This window comes from Crocodylus siamensis, chromosome 3 (assembly GCF_052110815.1).
Source record: "Crocodylus siamensis isolate JL-2025a chromosome 3, ASM5211081v1, whole genome shotgun sequence".
Classification (NCBI taxonomy): domain Eukaryota; kingdom Metazoa; phylum Chordata; order Crocodylia; family Crocodylidae; genus Crocodylus; species Crocodylus siamensis.
In genome coordinates this window covers 4,750,201-4,773,997 of record NC_143397.1, presented here as the reverse complement: position 1 = coordinate 4,773,997, position 23,797 = coordinate 4,750,201, and the positions used below count along the sequence as shown (strand labels likewise).

General features: G+C 47.5%; 1 protein-coding gene across 10 annotated transcripts in view; it reads left to right on the top strand.

The window, feature by feature from the left end:
- CELF4 (CUGBP Elav-like family member 4) overlaps positions 1 to 23,797 on the top strand; it is an 873,367-nt gene that overhangs the window by 732,709 nt on the left and 116,861 nt on the right. For all 10 annotated transcript variants that reach the window (XM_090037629.1, XM_090037624.1, XM_090037626.1 and 7 more), the window contains exon 6: positions 23,317 to 23,460. In XM_090037629.1, the coding sequence (XP_089893755.1) occupies positions 23,317 to 23,460 (144 nt within the window). The remainder of the gene's footprint in view (positions 1 to 23,316; positions 23,461 to 23,797) is intronic.

Genomic DNA, 23,797 nt, shown 5'->3' with positions numbered 1-23,797 from the left:
GGGTTCGTTAGCAGCAGGTTCTGTCAGACCAGCGTGGTGGCCTTCTATGACCAGGTCGCAAAAGCCTTGGACGCAGGTGTCGTGGTGGACATCATCTTCCTGGACTTTTGGAAGGCCTTCAACACCGTCTCTCACCCCGTTCTCATTAAGAAACTGGGGGCTGTGGTGTCGACACCCACACGGTCAGATGTGTCACCAACTGGCTGGAGGGCCGCACCTAGACAGCGGTGGTGGACGGGTTGTGTTCGCCCTGGGGGGATGTGGGGACCCCCAGGGCTCGGTCCTCGGGCCCGCACTGTTCAACATCTTCATCAGTGACTTGGACGAGGGGGTAAAAAGCACCTGTTCAAATTTGATGATGACACTAAGATGTGGGGGAATGTGGGCACACTAGGTGGGAGGAATAGGCTGCAATTGGACCTAGACAGGTTACAGGGGTGGGCAGACGAGAATAGTATGGGATTCAACACTGACAAGTGCAAGGTGCTGCATGTGGGGAGGAAGAACCAGCACCATACCTACAGGCTGGGGAACTCCCTTCTCATCAGTGCAGAGGCAGAAAAGGATCTTGGGGTCATCATTGACTCCAAGATGAACATGGGCCGGCAGTGTGGGGACGCAGTTAGGAAGGCCAGCCGCACCTTGTCCTGCATCCACAGATGCATCTCGAGCAGGTCCAGGGAGGTGATCCTCCCCCTCTGTGCGGCACTGGTCAGGCCGCAGCTGGAGGACTGCGTCCAGTTCTGGGCGCCGCACTTCAGGAGGGATGTGGACAGCATGGAGAGGGTCCAGAGGAGGCCACTCGCATGATCAGGGGGCATCAGGACAGGCCCTACGAGGAGAGGCGACGGGACCTGAACCTGTTCAGCCTCCACAAGAGAAAGCTGAGAGGGGATCTAGTGGCCTGTTACAAACTAGTCGGGGGGGATCAGCAGGCACTGGGGGAGTCCTGTTCCCCCGAGCACCACCAGGAGTGACCAGGAATAACAGTCACAAGCTGGCAGAGGGGAGATTCAGAATAGACATCAGGAGGCGCGACTTCACTGTCGGGGTGGGTAGGATCTGGAACTAATTTCCAAGAGAAGTGGTGCTGGCTCCTACCCTGGGGGTCTTCAAAAGGAGGCTAGACATACACCTTGCTGCAGTCGTTTGACCCCAGCATCCTTTCCTGCCCATGGCAGGGGGTCGGACTTGATGATCTGCTCAGGTCCCTTCTCACCCTACCAACTATGAAACTATATCCTATGCTGCAGTAAATTGGTGCACTTAAATGCATGTGTAGATGGTGATGTACATGGTCCAGTGGTGGCAAATTGGCTAATGGGATGTACCCAAAAAGTGGTGGTGGATGGGTCAGCATGGACCTGGGAAGATGCAAGCAGTGGAGAGCCCCAAGATTCAGTCCTTGGACTGGTGCTGTTCAATGTCTTCATCAGTGACTTGGATGAAGGCATGGAGAACACTGTCCAAATTTGTGGATGACACCAAATTATGGGGTAAAGTTAACACACGAAAGGGTAGGGAACAAATCCAGGTGGATCTGGACAGGTTGGAGAAGTGGGCAGAGCAGAATAGGAGGCCATTCAACAAGAACAAGTGCATGGCCCTGCACCTGGGGAGAAGGAGCCACCAACACACTTACAGGCTGGGGGAGGACCCTCTCAGCAGCACGGCAGTGGAAAGGGATCTCGGAGTCATAGTTGACCCCAAGATGAACACGAGTCGTCAGCATGACGAAGTGATCAACAAGGCTAACCGCACTTTATCATGCAGCAGCAGGTGCGTGACAAACACGTCCGGGGAGGTGATACTTCCCATCTAAGCAGCATTGGTCAGGCTGCAGTTGGAGCACTGCGTCTGGTTTTGGGTGCCGTACTTCAGGAGGGATGTGGATAATCTTGAGAGGGTCCAGAGGAGGCCACTTGTATAGTTAGGGGTCTGCAGGTAAGGCCCTACGAGGAGAGACTGAGGGACCTGGATCTCTTCAGCCTCTGCAAGAGAAGGCTGAGAGGGGAACTTGTGGCCGCCTACAAATTCATCAGAGGGGGAGATACAGCAAGGGATAGGAGATGCTCTTATTACCAGGGCACCCCCTGGAGCACCTAAAAACAATGGCCACAAACTGACAGAGAGCAGATTTAGGTTGTCAGGAAAAATGTCTTCACGGTAAGCGTGGCCAAAATTTGGAATGGGCTCCAAGGGAGGTGGTGCTCTTCCCTATCTTGGGGGTCTTTAAGAGGAGGCTAGACATGCACCTGGCTGGGGTCACCTGACCCCAGCACTCTTTCCTGCCTGGTGCAGGGGGTCGGACTCGATGATCTGCTGAGGTCCCTTCTGACCCTAACATCTATGAATCTGCGAATGGCGAAATTAGTTTACTCCAGCTCAAACTGAGCCGGAGTATATTCCGTCACATTAATTGCACATGTAGACATGCCTGCTAGAACTGCAAAAGGTACGTGCCTGGGGAAACAGTGGTCATTAGTCTAATCTCTACAGATTTGAATTAAAAGAGAAGTGTTAAACCAGTTGCAGAGAGATCCACCAGGAGATCTACCAGGGCTCTCTTTTCTTGTATTAGTATCCAACTGGGTTGGGATTCCTGCCTGGAAGTTAGGAGAGAAATAAGAGAAAGCTTGTTTTGGTATGTGTGGACATTTGCACACCAACATATGCGCATGCGTCCATCATGCACAGATAAGAATGTAAAACAGAGTGCTTGCAGGAGGAAAGACAATCTGGCCTAACAGATTTTGGTTTTTTATAATTTGTTTATGCTGTTTGTTGCTAATTATCATCGTATGAATAATACAAGGAGAACAAGGAAGTTGATACGTCAGGTCAGAAAGAAGCCAACAGTTTTAGATGGGACCTGCAAATCCTGCTTGACAGTAAACAATTTAACAATCTCAATCTATTTATTTTAGAAAAGTTTAAGAGGTGATTGGATCGTGCACTTTAGGTCCTTACAAGGAAAAAAAGATTTTTAACAGTAGGGATTTTAAACCCTAACAGAAGTAGTGGTGGGAACCTGAACCTAGACAAATCCAAGCTAGAAATTAAGTATATTCTTTTTAAGAGTGGGGTTAATTAATCATAGGAACAACTTGCAATGGGGATGTGGTCAGTACTGTGTCACTCCAAGCCTTTAAAAAAATTACTAGCTGTCAGTTTTTAAACAATATCCTCCATCTCTCCCAATACTGATGGAGCTGATACAGAACCCGCTTGGTAAAATATTATGGTGAGTATTACGCGGGCATCAGCTTAGATTATTACAATGGTCCCTTCTGGCATTAAAACCTATGAATCAGCTTCTGCCTGTCCTGGCCAGGGATCAGAGCCCAGTTGAACCCAATGGAACAACTAGGTTTGATATTGTACAGTTATGTATTCAAATTTACAGTTGCTGCCTCAAAGGACTTACGGACTCAGAAAAAAAGAGGCAAGAATTAGGATCAAAAGAGAGAAGGCAAATATTAGCACATCTTCATGTTGGAGTTGTGCACAGATTACGTTTCACCACCTGCCCATCTGTGTTCTTCTTGCCTTCTTGCTTTCTCACTGCAGTCCCTCAATGCCCTTCTGTGCCAAGGCAAACTCTTCTGTCCCATGGTCATTTTGGATGCCGTCCTGCACTCAAGCACTTCTGTGCCTTACTCCTGAAGTCAACTTTGCATCTTGGGTTGTAGGTCAAAGAAAATTTGAGCTGGTGCCTCCGTCAATTTTGCCTCCTCACGTATGCCATATGGGCATTGCCATTTCTGTGAAGCACTCCTGCCTGAGAAATCCTGGGACGACCAAGGCATAATAGCACAACCTGTACTGGATCCAGAAAGCTCCCAAAATGCTTGCAAATGTTGGGCCTGGTTCTGGCAATACAGTCAACTCCTCCTCACCTTAATGGGTCTGGTGAGCGCTTAGCACGTCTCATGATTGAGCCAGCCATAGCGAGAGAAATGCAACCCCCTCCTGGGTAAAATGTAGCAGCCTAGCACCAAACGTGAGACAGGAAATGCAAGAGAACACTGCTTCCTATTGAAGCTGGGTGAATAAATCAATTTAGTATTTTTCAGGGTGATGGGCACATTTTGGAGGCAAGCACTAGCAGGTGGGAAAAGCTGCCCCCATTGAAACTAATAGGAGTTCTCTGACTGCTTTTAATGGGGGCAGGGTTTCCCGTGTCCCTCCTGAGCACCTCAGTCTGAATTAGATGAGTGAACACAAGGAGAAGGGAAAGTAAACCACGGCCAGAGACGGGGAACAGAAGCATCCCTGGGACAGCTCCCTTTGCCAGATCCTAGCTGATGTTGTTCCCTAAAACGTATTGAGTTTTGCTGATTTGCACCTACCACGGGTCAGCCCCCAAAAATTCAGCATGTGGTTTCTTTCTGTTTCCTGTTTCTTTCTTGGACTCTATAGCAGGGCGGCTTGTCCCTCCAAGGGTCTAGAGCCAGCCAGCCATCTTCCAGTATCCAACCCAGTTAGGAAGAAATGAGGAGGAGGGTGGAGGGGACAGGACAAGGTGATCCCTATCAAGTTGTTGAGGAAGCACACATGTGGAAGAAGGGAAGTGCTGGAGAGAGAGAGGATCCCCTAGAAGACCCTAAATTGGGGGAACTGTAGGGGAGGGTCCATCTTGTCAGTGTGGAACGAGGGGAAACACCTTGGAGATGCAGCCCGTGGTGGGCCAAGCACCTGCCCTGTCTGGCCACGCTGCTTGAGGAGTGGGCCCAAATGACTTGGGCACGGTGCTGACTTGTTCCCGGGCTGAAGAGAAAGTTCACCGCTGCCCAGTTTTTGTGAAGGGAAGAAGGTAACCAGACTTCTCCAAATGGCCAGATGACAGCTTGGCCAAGAGCCTGCGGGCCACACTCATGCTCTTCCCAAAGGTAGATGGTCAACTTCCATGAGCCATGGGCCAGGCTGTTGGGTCAAGGGTAGTACCTTCTTGGTGTCAGCAGGGCCAAGGGGATTTCTCACCTCCAGAACTAGCCCTTTTGGGGGTTTTTGGGGGAGGAAGGGACTTACACAGATGCGAACGGGCTGGCTCCTCAGCCAAAAGCTCATCCTGTGCCTCGGTGAATTGGCGACCGAAAGCCCCGTACTTCAAAAGAAAAGCAGCCTTTTGCCTCTCTCACCACTCCAGTCACTCCGAGAGCCCGCTTCATTTGTCCGGCTCTGACTCCAGCTCAAAGTTGCTCCTGTGGTGCAGCCAATTTTAAACGTCTCCTGCCTTGTCCTCGTGTACTACCAATGGGGCATCCATCATCATTCTTGTCAGGTCTCGAGCCGTTCGTTCCTGCGGCAGACTCCTGCTTCTCCACAGCTGTCAGGATTATTGCTCCGCTGTGACTTCCTGTTCACACAACATATGTTGCCTAATAGTTTCAAAAGGCAACTTTCTTTTATGGAAGTTTTTTTCTTTTTTTAACCTTTCCTTGGACACAGGCTTGACTGCCATTCATCCCGTAGACCGCTGTGCCTCCCTGCAAGGGTTTTCTTCCTCCTTGGAGCTCATCTCCAGGCCATTCGAGGGCAGTGTGAAAGGTCCCTTTTTCCACGCCACGTAGATGCTACGGGAGAATTGCTGTTTGTGAGTCCAGTCGTTTCATCCATTTCTACCTACGTTTGGTCCTTGCATGGTCTCTTTAACTGAAGTGTGTAAGAACCGTGGATGTGTTTCTTTTAACGACCCTCAGTCCCTCGTTTCCATGCGGGATCAGCATTTCCAACCACTTCTGTCTCTGCCTATCCTCCCCTCTCTCTGGTCTCCTGGGACTTTGTCCTCCCCCTGCCTCTTCAATGGCTCCCGCAACCTGCCTTTTGGAGGATGTCCCACATCCCGCCTTCTGTAGGATGGCTTCTGTGACACCTCGGAGGTGTACCATCTTGCGCCGCATGTAAGCCGACTCCGCTCCACATACATGTGTACGCTCTGACAATTAAGTTGGCTTAAAAAAAAGTTAAGCCAGCTTAACTCTCAGAAAGTTAGCATGTGAAAGACATAACTCATCAGGACTCCTGACTTAGCAACCGCTGGCAGGCAGTAGAGTCACCGACCACTTCTAACGCTCCAGATTTAACCGGGAACTGCTTGAGACATGTTTCGAGCCGATAGGGATGATAAGGCTTAATAGAAAGGCAAATTACCTTCTCTCCACTCGCCCCTTCAAGCGCTGAGTGCCCCGCCTCCAAGGGAGCACCTGTTAGCTCAGCAGGCGCCTATCGAAGTCATCCGAACAAAACTCATTTTAGTACTGTCTGATTTGGGGATCAGACCTCCGTCCTCTTCATGCCACAAAAGGAGGTTTATGACTGTACATACTTACCTCTGTTTATGTTTTGCCTTTCACCTTGACTATAGCACAGGACTAAGATAACTAGGGGCAGAACTGCTGTCCTCTATGTCATGGGCCCTATACTGCTAATGATGCTCCTAGCGGCTTCGAAAGGGAAATATCGGATTTCTCTCCCTTGTCATTATGTAGGAAGTGAGCACAATAGGGGGGCTCAGAAATAGATGGGAAATGTCTTATAGCTGGTTTCTAAGAAGTGCTAAGCATCTACAATCCCATCCCTGATTTTGGCTGAAGTTATCAGTGGAACTGGGTGAAGTTTCTTGGACAAAGATTTTTGTTGACTGAAAGCTGCAGTTTTGGACCAGCCAAAATTATTTATGAATTTGAAAGGACACGTTGAATAGTTTCAGCTACAAAAAAAAATGAAGGGCGGGGGGGGGGAGGGAACGGGGGGAATGTAAACATCAAAAGATGCTGTTTTTCTGTTTCCAACCAAAGATAGATAAATTCAGTGTCAAAAATGAGATGAGTCCTGAAAATGAACAGAGGCATTTTTGTTTGGCCAGACACATTTTTGTTTTATGTTGTCTCGTTTTGTTTCTGGTTCACCGGCGAAACGAAACTTTTCCAATTTTTTGATTCAGCCACTGGACTGAAAAAAAAAAAAATCAATTATTCTGACAGCTCCAGTTGTCAGCGCGCATCACATCTCAAAAAACAGGCCCGAAGTGCAACAGGTTACTTTCAGGATCTCCTTTAATTGGCTGAGGCGCGCAAGTGGAATGAAAGTCCATGGGACTTTTTTTCGCTCATTAGTCACTTAAGTTCATGACTGACTAACGTTGCTCATTCATCACTTCTGAAAACCTCGCCCAGAACTCAAATCATGTTGCTAGTGTCAGTGTGGCCCAAATCTCCTGAAGTATTCAGACTCCTATTGAGGGATTAGTATCACTGGCTCTATTTGGGGAAAAAAAAAGGCAGATCACTCTATATGCAGAACACTTTGAACATCTGGCCGTCTATGTCCATACATATGTATTAGCACCTGCGTGGTGTCAGAAAGGGTGTCAGGCCAAATGAAATATTCCTCTGAAACAAAATACAGCTTGATCTGCTGGGTGCTTTCCAGAAGCAACGTACAGGGGTGTCCCATGGTTGCTTTAGCAAGAGGTTGAGCGGTGCCGGAGGGCCCGTGGCTGTAGGTGAAGAAGCAAACTAAGAGAACTAGTACAGGGAATATGGGGAGCCTTGCAGGCAAAGGGATGGAAGTAGTGTAAAGCATGGTGGAGAAAAGGTAGAGAAGTCAAACTGAGGTGGCTAGTGAAGAAGGTAATATGGCCAAAAGAGCGATGGCAATTGAAAGTTGAAGAGAATAAGAAGAAGAAAAGAAAAGGCCAGCATTGAGGTGGAAAGATGTAGTCAGGAAAGGCACTGAACAACCTAAGGGTGAGAACAGAAGATGCTGCTTGCTGGGGAAAGTGGAGAGGGAAAAATATGACCTGCAGATGAACAGGACTAGCAGCTAAAATGAAGAAAAGAGGTTTTGAAGTCTTTGGAGTGATTAGAAATCAGGCCCCAAATACAGGTAGGCTTTAACTGATTCTCCTTATGTGCCCCTCAGAGGATTACAGGATCAGAGCTTCACAATTTTTTCATGCATTTAGCTTCATAAGACCCTGTTTCCCTATTTCATCAATGCAGAAGGGAGGCATGGAAAGGTTAAGGGACTCGCCCAAGATCCCACAGGGGGTCTGTGGCAGGGAACTGCACTTCCATTTTCCAAATGCCAAAGTAATGCCCATGCTACTAGATAATCCTCCCTCCTCTGAGGCGAGAGGGTGAGCAGTCCCTTGAAGATGCTTTCAAGTGGCTGCGGCATGAGACAGGGAATCACCTGTTGCAGACAGCTGCTTTTTGCAGGAAAGGGCTGAATAATATTTTATCCATCTGGTTGCATTGCAAACATTTCATTATAAGAAAGGACAGACACTATGTGCTCCTCCTTCACCTTCAGCCCTATTCCACAAGCATTTCCAAGAAGATAAATGAATTGACCTTTGAAAGGTCTTCCTGGCATGTAACCTAACCTGGACCTCGCTATGGCTTCTGCTCTGCAAACCCAGCTCATGTCCCAGTCTTGATGCTGCTTGTCTCCTTAATGTCTCTGAGACCTGACCTGTTCTTCGCATCCATGTAGCCAAAACTTGCAGCCAAGCTTGTCCATCAGGGCCTCGCCTAAATCCCACACTGTCCTGCTCATCTCCATTCAAAGCAATGTCTTCCAATCACATCACAGTGCCTCCTCCTAATTCCACCTCCATCACCAGACCTATCATCGCTTCCTCCTTCTTACTGCTTACACAGCTCTGTCCCTACTTACTTGGTCTCCTAAGTCATCAGCTGGCCCCTGTGATCTGCCAGCAATATCTCCTGGAACAGCCGGGGCAGTTCACGAGACTGGTGAGTCGAAACCTTTGGATCGGACCATGCACGTGGGACTTCCTAAAATATTAGTAATGTAACAGGCCCCTGTCCACTGGGGGCCATCAAAGTTGTCACTGTAAAGTAGCCACCTTAAAGTTTCTAGCAAGAGTGGAGATGAAATGCAGCTCTCCCTGCCTCCTCTCCAAACACGGGTTCCTGCCATTTGACTACAAGAGACTCTCCATCACTTGATAGGGTCTGTGATATGACTATGCAATAGAGGGCAGTGGTATAGAAACAAACTAACCTGTAACCTACTGCCCTATTTCCTCCCACATTTTTTTTTTTATTTTTTTATTTTTTTGCTATGGGTTGCTACAATGCAGTCGATGCACGCAGCGCTTTCCGAAGCACCGACTCCGCTACTAAGCTAGAGACGGTCTGTAGGAGATGAAAAGGAATGACAAGCAGGCAGAGGAAGGAGGCGGAACAGGCCTTTGTGGTCCTGATGAAGTTGTAGCCTGTGCAACTAGCACGCACGGCAGCAGGGAAGCAGCTTTTTATTGTACATAGATGCTGGTGCCAAAGCGCTGAGTCGGCAGAAACGCCCCGGGAGGAGCAGCGTGGCGGCTGCGGTGAGCAGGGGGCCACGGTGCCGTAGATTAGCGGAGGTATTTTTAACAATTATTTTGATATAAACAGCTCTGAACTTGAGAAGCTCCATGTAAATGGGAAGCAGTGGGGCTTGTAATTAGATTTGTGTACACTTTCATAAATTGCTGGGAAACATCAAAGCCATGATAGAAGGCTGTGGTGCACTTTATTTCCTTCTTCTGTTCTTCTGTTAATTGAACGGTTGATGTGTGGATAGGAAGTGTTGGCTTCGCGGAGTACTATTTACAGACCCGCTGACAGCTGCACTGTGAAAATTAACAGGAACAGATCAGCCTCTGTCACAGCTCTTCTCATAAGGGACTTACTTCAAATTGGATCATTTCTTTCGTAGAAGAAAACTTTCCCCATCTCCCCGCACCCCCACCGACTGCACACACTCACCTCCTTTTTGGGCCCCGTCAGGTACCTGTTTTGGTTTTATTACTATTAGTGTTATTGTTGCTGCTGGGTTTTCTTAGAAGCAGGCGTGCTACTCTGCAAAACTTGGGTAGGTTTGATCCAGAAAACACCACGCATCCTTCTGTAGTCCATTCAGGCCAGAAAGACATACCCAGAAGGAGTGAATGAACCAGCTCCCACTTCTGTAGACTTTCTGAAAACATCACTTGTTTCTCAAAAAAATTTGGTAGGCCCGAGACCCAAGCCTCTGCTACTTTTAAAGCCAAATAATGTTCCCACCTCAATGAAATGGACTGGAGTCACCTTAGAAAAATTCCTTCTCCACAAGCAGTCTTTGATGGTTTCTACTGGTCGGTACGGTTTGCATCATGTTGGCCAAAAATGTCAATTGAACGGGCATGCTATTGTGCAATAAACTGTCTAGACATATAATATCAATATATGCCCCTAGGAACTTTAAAAAGTCTAAGAACAAGAGAGATCAGGAGTTCAACCAAGTATGCAGGAGGGAGGGTGGCAGTGTCCAGACAACGTCTTGACATAGCTCCACAATTCAGTGATGCACCCCACCAATCAGTAGCAGCCATCACAATGATTGCAAAGCCTGTCCCTGGCATTACCTAACATTCACAAGAGAAAAGCACTAACTAGCATTCACAAGAGAATGAGGGTAATTAAACAGAAATCATGGAAATAACAATCCTCAAGTTTAGCATCACAGTTTTGCCACATTTCTTTCTGATGCATGTTCATAATGCTTAGATAACGTGACATCAGAGTGCTTGGACCAGTGTGTCTGATAAAAAACTGATACTGGTGCACAGTTTCCTTCTGGTCCCCATATGTGTCCATATGGTTTCATAGTTTCATAGTTGTTAGGGGCTGGAAGGGACCTTACAGATCATTGGGTCCAGCCCCCCTGCACTTGGGCAGGAAAGACCGCTGCGATCAGATGACCCCAGGTGACTTGCCTGGTACTCAGTTTTGGGGTCACAGACTGGCATTTTTGTTCTGTACCCATACAGGGTCGAGCACAGTGTTGTGCTGGGCCATGATGCAGGCTCTGGGATGCTACGATAATATGACTAACAATAATGCTACATCCGCTTTGTAGAGCGTAGGCTCATTGAGACTATGGTCTTGCCTTTATACTTGCCACTTAAGCATTCAGTGCATCATTCTCCAAAGATTTGCAAAAAAGGAATTTGCTGAACACGAACAGTGTGTTTGGCACTGGAAAATGCTGCATCTCTCCCTCTAACCAAAGAGGTTACAGAGCAAAGGCATTTTGAAGAGGATGCATCTAGAGGCAGGGATGCCTTAGTAATGCTTTGGTTTTGGTTGTTACTGGCCAGAGTGAGTTATTTAAAGATGCATTTTTTGGAGCTCATTTAAATGAACAGGCAGGCAGGCAGCAGGCTCAAGCAAGTGTTTCCTACTGCAGAAAGGCTTCTGTAATTTAGCCTCCCATCACCTCTGATTAACCTGGTCCAACCACTAGGCTATGCATCTAGACTGTGCACTCATTGCAGCAGGTGCCATTCGTCTCCTCCTCCTTCTCCTTCTGCAATCCCTCACCGTTGAGGATGACTGTCTTCCATGATTGTCTTATCTGTGTGTCCAAAGATGAATGATGAGACCTATCTAGATCTAAGACTGACAGACTCTCCTGCAGCTCAGGCGCGTGTTTCCATATGGGCTGGGTGGTGCTGGATTCGTGATTTGATCCACCACACACTGCTTCACGCTTTTCCGTCTCCTGTTGTTGTCGTGGGATTTCAACGTACTGAGATCCCTGCAGCAGATTCTTCCTGCATTTGCAATGGATTTGAGTGATAGTTTCCCATGAGCACCTTTTCTAGCCCCCTCCCCAAGTGGGGTGAGCAGAGTGGGCCCTGAAGAGGGCTGCTCAGTCACGATTACAGCTGCCAAATCACTCTCGTCCACATGCTAGTCAACCATCCCTCTCTGTATCAGACCTAACATAGCAGGACCCCGGTTCTTCCCCAGAACCCAACACCAGGCCCTTATCACAAAATATGACAACAGTCATCTCCAAACCCAACACCATAGATTTCATAGATTTCGTAGACATTCAGGCTGGAAGGGACCTCGGGAGATCATCGAGTCCAGCCCCCTGCCCAAAGGGCAGGAAGTCAGCTGGGGTCATAGGGTCCCAGCAAGATAAGCATCCAATTTACTCTTGAAGGTGTTCAATGTAGGTGCTTGAACCACCTCCGCTGGCAGGCTGTTCCAGACCTTGGGGACTCGGACAGGAAAGAAATTCTTCCTTATGTCCAGCCTGAAACGGTCTTGCAGGAGTTTGTGACCGTTCGACCTCGTCATCCCTTGGGGCGCTCTGGTGAACAGACGTTCCCCCAGATCCTGGTGGTCACCCCTGATAAACTTATAGGTGGCCATCGGATCACCCCTGAGCCTGCGCTTTTCCAGGCTAAAGAGTCCCATGGCTCTCAGCCTCTCATCGTAAGATCTGTTTTCCTGACCTCTGATCACGCGCGTGGCTCTCCTCTGGACTCTCTCAAGCTTCTCCACATCCTTTTTGAATTGTGGAGCCCAAAACTGGACGCAGTACTCCAGCTGCGGCCTCACTAAGGCCCAGTGCAATGGGAGAATGATGTCCAGGGATTTGCTTGAGAAGCATCTATGGATGCAAGCCAGCATTTTGCTTGCTTTACTTGCTGCAGAATCACATTGCAGGCTCATGTTCATCTTATGGTCAATCCTGATACCCAAGTTCCTCTTGTCCATAGCGCTAACCAATGTAGCACTGCCGAGCCTATAAGGGTGCTGCACGTTTTTCCTCCTAAGGTGGAGGACCTTGCATTTTTTGGTGTTAAACACCATCAGGTTCTCATCCGCCCATTTGCTGAGCCTGTCCAGGTCGGCCTGGATCACCCGCCTATCTTCTAGCGTGGATGCTTTGCCCCAAAGTTTGGTGTCATCGGCGAACTTGGCCAGTCCACTCCTGACTCCAATGTCCACATCATTAATGAAGATGTTGAACAATATGGGTCCAAGGACAGAGCCTTGGGGGACCCCACTGGTCACAGGGCACCACGATGAGTGACTGCCATCAATCACAACCCTCTGGGTCCGACCACAGAGCCAATTTCCAGCCAGCGGATCATGGTGCACCCGAGCCCGCAGTTGGCCTGTTTTGCCAACAGGTGATTGTGGGATGCCAGATCGAAGGCTCTTTTAAAGTCAAGATGTATGACATCAATCTCTTCCCCCTTGTCCAGGTGATAGGTCACCTGGTCATGAAAGGAAATGAGATTGGTCCTCATACAAAATATAACAACAGTCATCACCAAACCCAGCACCATGCCATCATACAAAAAAATAACAACAGTCATACAAAAAATAACAACAGTGAGCCTGGCACTAAATGTAATGCAACTCAGTTTATCCTTATTTATGTTACACCCGTGCCTGAAGACCCCAAATAAGATTAGGGCCCCAATGAGCCTTTCAGTGTGCAAGCTCATGCGCACCTGAAGTCAAGAAGGGGAAGGTTGTCATCAGTGTTTAACAGAGAGGCATAGCAATTCAGGGGTAGATTTTCACAAATAAAAATGTTAGGTGCCTAATTCCCAGTGGAAGCCAGTGAGAGCTGAGCACTTAAATGTCACCTGCACCTCTGAACAATTTGCACTAACGTGAGCTGCCCGAGGTTACACAGGAAGCCTATGGCACAACAGGGAAGTGGACTAACATTGCCTATGCTTTAAACACAACTCAGCCCTTTTAATCCTCTGCTCAGTTGATGTCAATGAAGTGATCACAGACACAGACCTGTTTTCCCCTTCATTTTCTCTGTAAAGCATGCACAAAGTGTGGTGCATCCCAAATAGACTCACTAGTTTTACTCAAGGCCTGTTAATCGTCCACACCACTTTCTTCTTCTTATGGATAAGAACCACCGTACCCATCCACAACTGCGTCCTGTCCCCGAGCGGGATGGCTGCCATTTCGTCATGGATGCCCAATGCTCCTGCCTTAGGGAAAGTAATTTCTGGCCCTTGGAGAGAAAAAAAGGCACAATAGAAACATAAAACATTGCCACGTGCAAGTGGTCCTGGCCCCGTTGCCATCAGAAGTCAACTGAACCTCCCGTGCAGGGATGGTCCCTTGTCCATTAGTCACCACAAAATATAGAGGTCACTAGGTCTGCTCAAGCCACTGCTGCCACCACCATCACCAGTGCTTGCTTTCTTCTCTGTCGGCTAGAGGTGCCAGTAGCTCCCTGACATTAAAATAATAGCCTTTAATTCCTACAATAAAAAAAGTAAAATAAAATCACAGGATGATGTTCCCTCCCTTCCCCATTGTTTCATAAATGAACTAATAAATCAGATGTTCCTAGGTCCTGGAATAGAAAGCCAGGCAGCCTGCCTTCCTGACAGGGGGTATGAATCATACCAGCACCGAAGATGGCCTTTTGGGGCCGAAGCACTCATCTGAGCTGCTTTTCCTCTCTAGTCACATCTTCCTAGCGGTGCCGGCATCTGGCAGGACAGCGAAGAGACCCCCGGGAATCGACGGGCTTCAGTTGGCGTCTTTCTCGCGCTCCCTTGCTCGCTCGCTCTTCCTTCCCTTCAAAACCGTTCCGCGCCGCAGAATTCATTACCTCCAAATGGGATAAGAGGGATAACGGATAGTGAGCCTCACATCCTTGCCTTAGACAAAAGGAGCTAATTGGTGCCATAATGTCCTTTTATGGGTCCAAAGGGAGAGAGGAGCTAAATCAACAAGAGGAGAGGGGTGGGGGGAAGAAGGCTGCAGCAGCTGAACATGGTAGAGGTCTCGGTGTCATCAAACACGGCCCCCGCAGGGTATGCCGTGCTCAACACCTGTCTCATCTGGAGGAAATTGGAGCCTAACAGGGCTCAAATAATTTGCAGTTGCCGACCTTGCTTGGGAATCAGTGCCATTTATAAACCCGCCGTCCGGGAGACTGCAAAGGTACCTTGTCTAGGTAGGGGGTGCCTGGGCTGATGGAGGGGGACTCCACTTGGGAACTTCGAGCCCCTCTAAGGACACATTTTTCCTGATGGAGAAGAGAAACCAACACCTTTGGGGTAGGTGTTTATCACGCCGTGGTTATTTCTTTTCTTTCGTACAACAGTTTCATAATAGGATCCTAATCCCACACAACGGGATTATCCCATTGACATCTGTGGGCTTCGGGTCAGAAGTAATCATCCTGGATTCTTCCACCTATTTCCTACGAATCTCTGTATCTTAGTTTGAAGGAGGGCAATTGTCCGGCTGCGGGTGGAGGATGATTTTGTGCTGTGTCCTCCCCTTCTCGCGGGTTAGCAATCAGCATCTGGTCAGCACTACCAGGATGCACTTCACGTTCGGTCACCCAGCTGTCATTGGCTGAAGGGGTCAAATAAAATCCAAGATAGGTTGGGTTTTTTTTTTTCTGAAGACCAAAGAGGGGGTCAGTCAGATCAAAATCCCAATTTTCAGCTGACACATTAAACTGCAGCCCTGGCAATTCTGTCCCTGCAAAAGATCCCACGATACCTTTTGCAAGACGAGATGTATTAATCCAGGGTTCCCAGACAAATCCCAACAAATAATTACATGCTGCCTCTTGACAATCCCCTGGCAGTTTCAATCAGATAGGATCTGCGGCTTCATTTCTAGTATCCAAAATGCCTGCATTGTGGTGGTGCGCCGGGTTCAACAGCCGCCATATGTCACAGCCAAAGGTCATGAGTGCCTGGTGGAAGTAGGATCCTATGCACTCAGATCCTCCAGCCAGCTCAAATCAGCATCTTGCTCCATGCCAGTGGAGCGGACCTGATTTTTATACCAAATGAGGTGTAAAGGAAGAAAGAAAGACACCTGCCTTTTTTTCACTCTCTACCTTGATCTCCCCATATATAAAATAGAAATATGATGTCTCCAGACAGTGATGTAAGGCCTCAAAAGAGTGATGTGAGACTTGAGTAATGACATGATATTGCTGGAGGGCTTTGAACTTAGAGGGACGATGCTATGAATGAGTAAAGACGTATTATTGTACAGATCATAGGGCTCCCTTCGTACTATGAACACAAAGCAGTGGAAGTGTAGGGTGATGCAGTTAGAGACAACTTGGGATGCACGCGTATGTGCAATAGATTTGTACTTAAAATTTGTACTTAAAAATGCTGCCACTGCATTCATTCTTATATTTAATATACACATTTAAACACAAACCAGTTAAAAATGACATTCCCCCCCCCTCCCCATCTTGCCCTTTTTAACTCTTATGTCTTTCTCAGATCATCCTATTCAGTCCAGCTGAGTTTCTATATCGCCCTTTGGTACTAAAGGGGAAGCATAGTACAGTTGGGAGGGACCCTGAACCGTTCACTTCATCTCTGTGTTCATTTTTTTCCCAGTCTTGCCTGGTTAGATACTATAGGAGAGACTTGCTTTTTTGTGTGTGTATGATGGCATCCAAGTTGGGAATTTGAGACACGACCATAATACAAATGATAGAATTGGTCAAGACTTAGTGTTCAAAATTTGTTTTCAAAGAAAATTGGTTTGTCTGTCAAAATGAGACTTACAGGGGTGTAGGTTGTAGCCGTGTTGGTCTAAGGACACAGGGAGATTAGGTTTGTTGGGTAAATGTGGTATCTTTTATTAGACCTACTCAAATAGTTGGGGAAAAAATCTTCTTAGCAAACTTTCGGGTATAAATACCCTTCACTGGGCTGCGGAAGCATCTGCAGTTGGTGCGTGCTCTTCCTGGATGGATTGAATAGAGGCTTGTCACAGATAATACTCATGTAAAAAGGCAAATTCCCCAAAAGAGAAAAATTTTGGCCCAAAACCTTTAAAAATAAAAATTCTGGGCTTTCCCCCTTCTTTTTTCATATGACATCCCCTAAATGCAAACTTGATTTTTTTTATTTCCATAGACATTTTTGTAGACATTGTTGACCCACTTTAATAAATTTAAAAAAAAACAAAGATAGGCTTCCTATCTTGATCTAAGTGATGTGGCGTGTAAGGTTTATCACAATACCCCACTGAGGTTCAGATCCCAACTTTGCCCAAAGATGGGTCGTTTGGAGCCAGGGTTTCCGTTCATGGGCCGCGGCTACTACCTGGGCTGCGTCTACTATCTGGGCTAGGCATCTAGTTATTTCCAATTAAAATCAGGTACAGTTTCTCCAGGAGTTAATGATTCAGTTACCCTGCAGAAAGTAATAACTTTAGCACAGAGTGACACCTACTAAGAAGTGTGTAGGGAAGTAAGACCTAAATCAAGCATGCTCTCCAAATAAATTACAGCTCAGGAGACCTGTGAACGGAAGTACCTGCAGCAACTATCTCTGCTTAGACATGCCATGAAGAATCCCCTCCACCGAGGGAGAAGCATTATCAAAGGGCTCTGTCACTCCAGCCCTGGATGAATGTCTGCTCTCCCCACTCTGTCTCTGTCACCCGCGTCTCAAGTGTGTCGAAACCGGCTCTCAGGACCGTGCGGTTAAATCGCTCCTGGTGGCTGGCTTCCCACTCATCTTTCAGATGAGACACGAAATTGAAGCCCCGAGTACAAAAAAACATGGCATATTTCACAAGAGGAAGGGTGTTTTTCCTGATCTCCTGGCCCAATTCCAGCTCCTGTAATTACATTCTGCCTGCCTAAAATTCCCTCTCCTCTACAGGTTTAATTGGATACCGTGTTCTTTCTCACGGCTCATCCTAGTCTTGAAGGATCCCAAGGTGCTTTACGAACGAGGGTCGCCCCCCTCTGCCGGTGTAATTCAGCATCGCTGACTTCCGTGCAGCAACACAGGTTTCAGCCAGCTGAGCATCTCGCCCTGTTTCCACATGGGGAGGGCCTTAAAGCCAGGCACCTAATTAAATGGTCTAATGCTAGGAAGTGCTGAGGCAAACAGCTTCTCTCGGCATCTTTACATGCCTCGCTCGCTTCTAGCGCTCTGGTCTGAAAAGACCGGCCCTAACTGTTCGCCCAAGGTCATGTAATCAAGCCAGGCTCACAGCCGGGAATAGATGTCCGGCTGAGTTTTTCAAACTCAGGTACCTGCATACATACAGGGGATCATATTTTCACAAACACTCAACATCCATCCGTCCCCATCTATTTGACGGCTCTAAACACAGCCGGGATTTTGAAGGGACTCTAATGGGAGCTGCATGACTAATTCTCTTATTCATTAATTGTGCATTTAGTTTAGTCCTTCCTTAATGAAGTACCAACTAAACGTGCAGTACTCCTAGTTACTGCGCAGTAGCACCGGCGCATGGTTATTTAGTGATGCGTGCTGCCTATTAGCCTAATAGCACTGCGCACTAAGCTATTATCATGGTTTTTGCCATGACACTACTGCACAGTGGGCATGTCTACACAAGCATTTACGCCAGCTCAAATTTACTGTGCAGTAACTTACTGCGCAGGAAGCAGGAATAGGCCGGCATCTATACATGTAGGTGTTAAAACACACTAACGCTGTGTCCCAATGCACTAACTTCAGTCCCAAGTCAGTCCACACAGAGCGTTCGTGCATTTTAATCCCTGCACATATAAACACCAGCCCGCTAACTTTAGTCCAAAGTCAGTCCGCAGTGTTACTGTGCAGTAAGGCATCTACACATGCATTACTGAGCAGTAACTAAGCGGGTGTAAATTTGAAACCTGCATTTACTGCACAGTAAATGTGCACATGTAGATGCACCCAGTGTTATTAGGTGATGTACAGTAAGCGTCTTGTGAAGACATGCCCTTAGACTGTTAAATCCCAGGAACCTAATTGTACGAACCTGCTTCTTCTTACACTTGGCCCCAGACTGTAGACCACCCCACCACTGAGCCAACCAGTAGACTGAAGCTGACCTATGCATGATTTAGGCTACAATTCCTCACAGATTCAGGCTTTTAAAATTAAGCACATGCTCAGGACAGTTGCTGAAGTGGGAAAAAAATGAATGAGCGTGCTCTGAAAAGTCTAAATATTCAGAGGACTAGTTGCCCCTGAAATGAATGGTATTTAGGCTTATGAGCTGACTGCAAAAAAAATAAATGCATCCCCTTGTTTTGCAAGAAAGTAATTTCCTAGGGTGTTTTTTTGCTTTGGGTTTTTTGTTCTATGAAATGTAGGGCTCTGCCATGTTATACAGTCCCTTTCTCAAGTTTATTCTTAATTTGTGTATACACTCCATTTGGAAGGCCATAACTAATGGGAAACACGCTCAACCACCAGGAAAAAGATTTGTTTTCTGGGCCTTTTAATGAAATATCAATGGATGGATATTTTATTTTTAGTTGAATATGAAATTTCACAAGCGACCTGTCAAGCGCCCGTTTTCAAGAATGACTTTATTTCACACGTCAAGACAGGCTGGGAAATTAGTTTTTCCCTCGGAGGACTCTGATTAGGGATTACAAAGTGAGTGTGGTGCAGGGCGATTTTCCCTCCATTTTTTTCCTTGCGGTGCTCGTCTGGAGAAAGTCTGACTGCCGACGAAGGGGAGCCATACATTACCGACAAGGGGAGCAGGATAGACTTGCTGGCTGTAGAGAAAATGGGAAGAAATAATATTATTAATAATGATAATGGTGATGCTGAGCCCTTCTGCCAGCCTTTTAGGTATCAAAGCACCTTACGAAGGAGCTAGGAAGTGATGGAAATGACCTCCCATTCTGCGCAGAGTTTGAGAGAAGAAATACATGTTTCGTGTCCGCGGGGCCGCACTGAAAGCCTGCCAGAGGCAATGGGAAGGCTCCCGTTGACCTCAGTGGACTCTGGAGCACCCCCACGAGTGTCTGCTTCTCGGGACTACAGTCTCTACTACTGAGCTTTTATAATAATGCTAATGATAAAAATTAGATGGGGGTGGTAATAGTACTAATGATAAAAAGTAGGTGGCGGGGGATGAGACGTTCAGCAGGAACTCACATCCTTTCTGGTTTTTCGCTCTGCAAATCCCCGAGATATAGTACAGAGCACAGTACAGAGCAACTTTCAGTCGAGGATCTCCAAGTACTTGTGAAATGCGAGTGTCTTCATCGTTCAAATGCCCCATGGACTCAGGGGTGTAGATTATAGCCGGGTTGGTCTAAGGACACACCGACTGCAGACGTTTCCTCAGCCTGACAAAGGGTTTTTTAAACCTGAAAGTTTGCTCAAACATTTTTTTTTTCCAGTGACTTGAGTTGGTCTAATACAGGGGCAGGCAATTATTTTGCCACTTAGTGAGTTTTGGTAAGCTATCAAGGGCCGCATGACAGGCAGCCAGGGGCAAATAAATATTGATTTTCTAAATTTGGGGGCAGAATGGCCTGGCAGCACCGCATCCAGCCCACGGGCCACATTTTGCCTGTCCCTGGTCTAATAAAAGATACCAGATTTACTCAAAAAACCTTGCCTGCCTGTGGAGCCAGGGATTATTGATGGGGGGTCTAAGGCCTTGATTACAACTATCAGATTTACTATCGGCTGATGGTGTTTCTACCGTGTTTCTATTCAGATAGTGCTTAAAGGCTCCAGACAAGACCAGGGTCCTTGTTTGACAGGTGCTCTAAGAAACACATCGGTCGAGAAGTGCTCAAGCCCTGGGAAGTTTCTGTGTGAACAGGAAAGGCAGGACAGAAATGGGACATGATGGGCTTTGCTCATGCAGTGGGTTGGCAGCAGACCCTGTTAACAATCCAGCTCCCTGCTCTCATCCTAGTGCCTTATTCCAAAAAATCATACTTTGCTTCATGACATATCTTCGGACAGTAGTCCACCTTATCCATTTAAAAAAAACCCCAAACTTGCACCATTGCAAGCTGCGTGCTTTCTCAGCATCAATAGGCATAAAGGTGGCGATAGCTGTACTGAGCCACCCGGTCAGCTGTGGACCGGTGCCTCTCTCCAATACAGCTGCAAATAGGTTCAGATCGTTAGATCCAGGTTACCAAACCGCCTCTTGGATCAGGGTTAATTAAATGAGTGTTGACATCTAATTAAGGACTGGTCTGGGCGATAATTAGCAGGAAATGTATGCATTAAAATATTCATTTGTCGATGAGCTGCAATTAAGAGTGTGATTTGGGAAAGGATCAATAGCTACATCAGGTGATTAAAAAAAATGAGAAGTTGCCCAGCCTTGAGCAGAAAAACTGGTGAATGTGGATTTTTTTTCCCCCCCTTGCTTTGCTCTCTTAATAACTCCTGGATACCACTCTACATCCTTGAATAGAGCATTCATCTCTCCTTCCCTTTGTTTTGCTAAACCATTTGTTTCACTCCCTTGTTCTGCTCCACATTGTTCAAGTGGGTTATAGATTTATTAGAGGGAGAGAGAGTGACAGGTCAAAAAGAAAGATTCCTCACCACTGAAATCCCAGAATGTGCTGCTAATCCGGGAGAACATTGTTCATTGTGCACCCTCGTATTAGTTTCTTTAGCATATTAATTCCTCAACTCTTTATTCATAACCGAGGATGTGGAGAGGCTGTTGCATATGCATATATTGCATTTAAACACATGTATGTGTATTATAGCATCTTAATCAGATCGTTCTAGCCAGCAGCAAAGCAACTCTGCCTCCGTTGGAACGGAGCGGGAAGATGAAAGCAATTGACTCCTACTCCTCCTGCCCCCGTAACAGTGCACAGAAACAAAATTAGTATCCGTGGCCAGCAACGTGGAAAGCATGTGCCACGGCTGGTGCTGCCTCTAGAGCTGGGGAGACATTTTCTGATGGAAGGGTTTTCCATTGGAAAAAGCCAGTTCCTCAAAAGTGAGATGTTGCATGGGAACGGCTCAGCTTCGACGAAGATTTGTCAGTCCTCTGACATCCTGTTTGCCTGCCCCTGCCAGCTCCCAGGCACGGTGGGACCCCAACTCTCATGGGTAGCTGGTCTCATGGGGAAGGGGGCAATGCAGCCGCCAGGAAGCGCGGGGAGCAAGACACAAATTCCAGTTCTCCTGGCGGACTTTGCACAAGACATTCCCATAAAATACTTCCTACTCTGGGCCTTTTCTCCTAAGTCAGAGTGATTTTTTTTTCCCCCTATTTTTTTTTTTTTCAGGATTAAAAAGGCCATTTTCTGGCCTGCTCCAGTGGTCACCCAATAATCAGCCACAGATTCGTACTCGCCTGGGGACTTGACTTTGCCACCTGCTGCTCCCATGGCATGCTCTTTCTGTAGGGGAGGTAGCAGGGGATGCTGGAAGCAGGGGTTGCATTAGTTGCTGTTCTCACCTCCCTTTCCCCCCATTTTAAAATCCTGGATCCCCCCACGTTAGGGTTTATACTGTTGCTACCGTGGCTGCATCTGCAAGTGACTGCACGTGGAAGCTGCCCTGCTTGTAATTCCACCAAGACATTTGCTGAAAGACTAACATGTGTCTAGGAAGATTATGGCCACGTTTTTGAGCATCAAAATGACCGACGAGTAAAAAGTGCACGCATGTCCTGCATCCTATTTCATGACTAATTGCAGCCTGCCAGGCCCCTGCTAGGGAAGCTGATGGGTTTCCTCATTTGGGTGGAAGATCAAGGTCTCCAAAAATGAGCAGAAAACATCAGTTGGTTAAGGGAAGCGAATGTATATAGGTCTAGTTTCATGAGTAGCTTGAGTGTCCATGCATTTGACAGACATGTTATTTCCCGGCTGTAGCTAAGGCACCTCTTCCAGCCCACTCCAGATATTACCTTTACTGTACTTCTACTGCAGTCCTAATGCACATGGCAAATAGCCGTGTGCCTGCTGCGCACTCCTCTCAATGGCAAGTCAAGCCAGCTGGATGAGGTTTTCCCAAGTGCTCACCATTAGCTCACCAATCTTTGCTCCACTTTTCACTGACTCGAACAGAAGCAGACCGGCCAACGCTGAGGTCTTTAGAAAGCCACCCAGCACAATCAGGTCCACTTCAGTAGCCTGCGGGTGATGAAAAGGGTTTGCTCCTCACTGCTGCAGGCTCCGTCTGTCATCTTACAGAAAGTGCTTTGCCATCTTATCGCTATTGCTAGCTAATGCCAAAATGGATTGAGATGAGGAAGGCTCTCCTCACTGCAGCTAATAAGCTTAGCAGGCTCAGCAGAGCAGATCCCCCTTTCACCTCTGCTAGGTACCCTTTCCAGGGTCACTCAGTCGCAGTGCAATGGCAGCAGCTTGCCCTTTGCATCTTTGCACTCGAGTGAGAGTTAAGGGGCCAGCGAGTTCTCCCTGAGCCTCTTTGCAGAGAGAATTTAGCAAAGAAACCAGATGCTCAGAGATAAATGGGAGCATCACTCACACTACCCCATAGAGCCGTCTATCCCTCCTTGCTGCTACTCTTACCGTGCTGAGATGGGGATGAAAGAGAAACACCGCAGAAGGTTGGTTGGGTTGAGCATTGCTTTGGGGGCCAGCCAGAAACCAACACCATCCTGTCTCCATTGTCCTTGCAGATATGGTTCGGTTCCACTGGGAGCTAATGGGAAAATTCCCCTGTGCTCTTTCTTTTGGTTTCCCTTCCTCCAGGGAGCCTCCTCCAGCCTGGTGGTGAAGTTCGCAGACACAGACAAGGAGCGTACAATGAGGCGCATGCAGCAAATGGCAGGACAGATGGGCATGTTCAACCCCATGGCTATCCAGTTTGGAGCGTACGGCGCCTATGCACAGGCAGTAAGTATAGCTACACCTTCCAGCATGTTACAACGGGCTGGGGACAATGGGACACATGTTGCAATGGGACACCCACCATCCAAGGGCCCAGCACAAAGACAAACCATATGGGAGGAAAGAATGACACTAATGTGATTCCTTCGTTCAATTGGCTCTGCATGCCGAGGCTGAGATCGCGGAGCCACCCAGCCTCGTGCAGGTTGGATCATCTCTCAGATAGGCACCGGAGGTTAAAATAGTTGCTGCATCCAGACACTGCTACACAGGTTTCAAGACTGTCTGAAGCAGCCAGCCCTGCTTTTATGGGGCCACAACCAACTCTGGGTCTCACAACCCA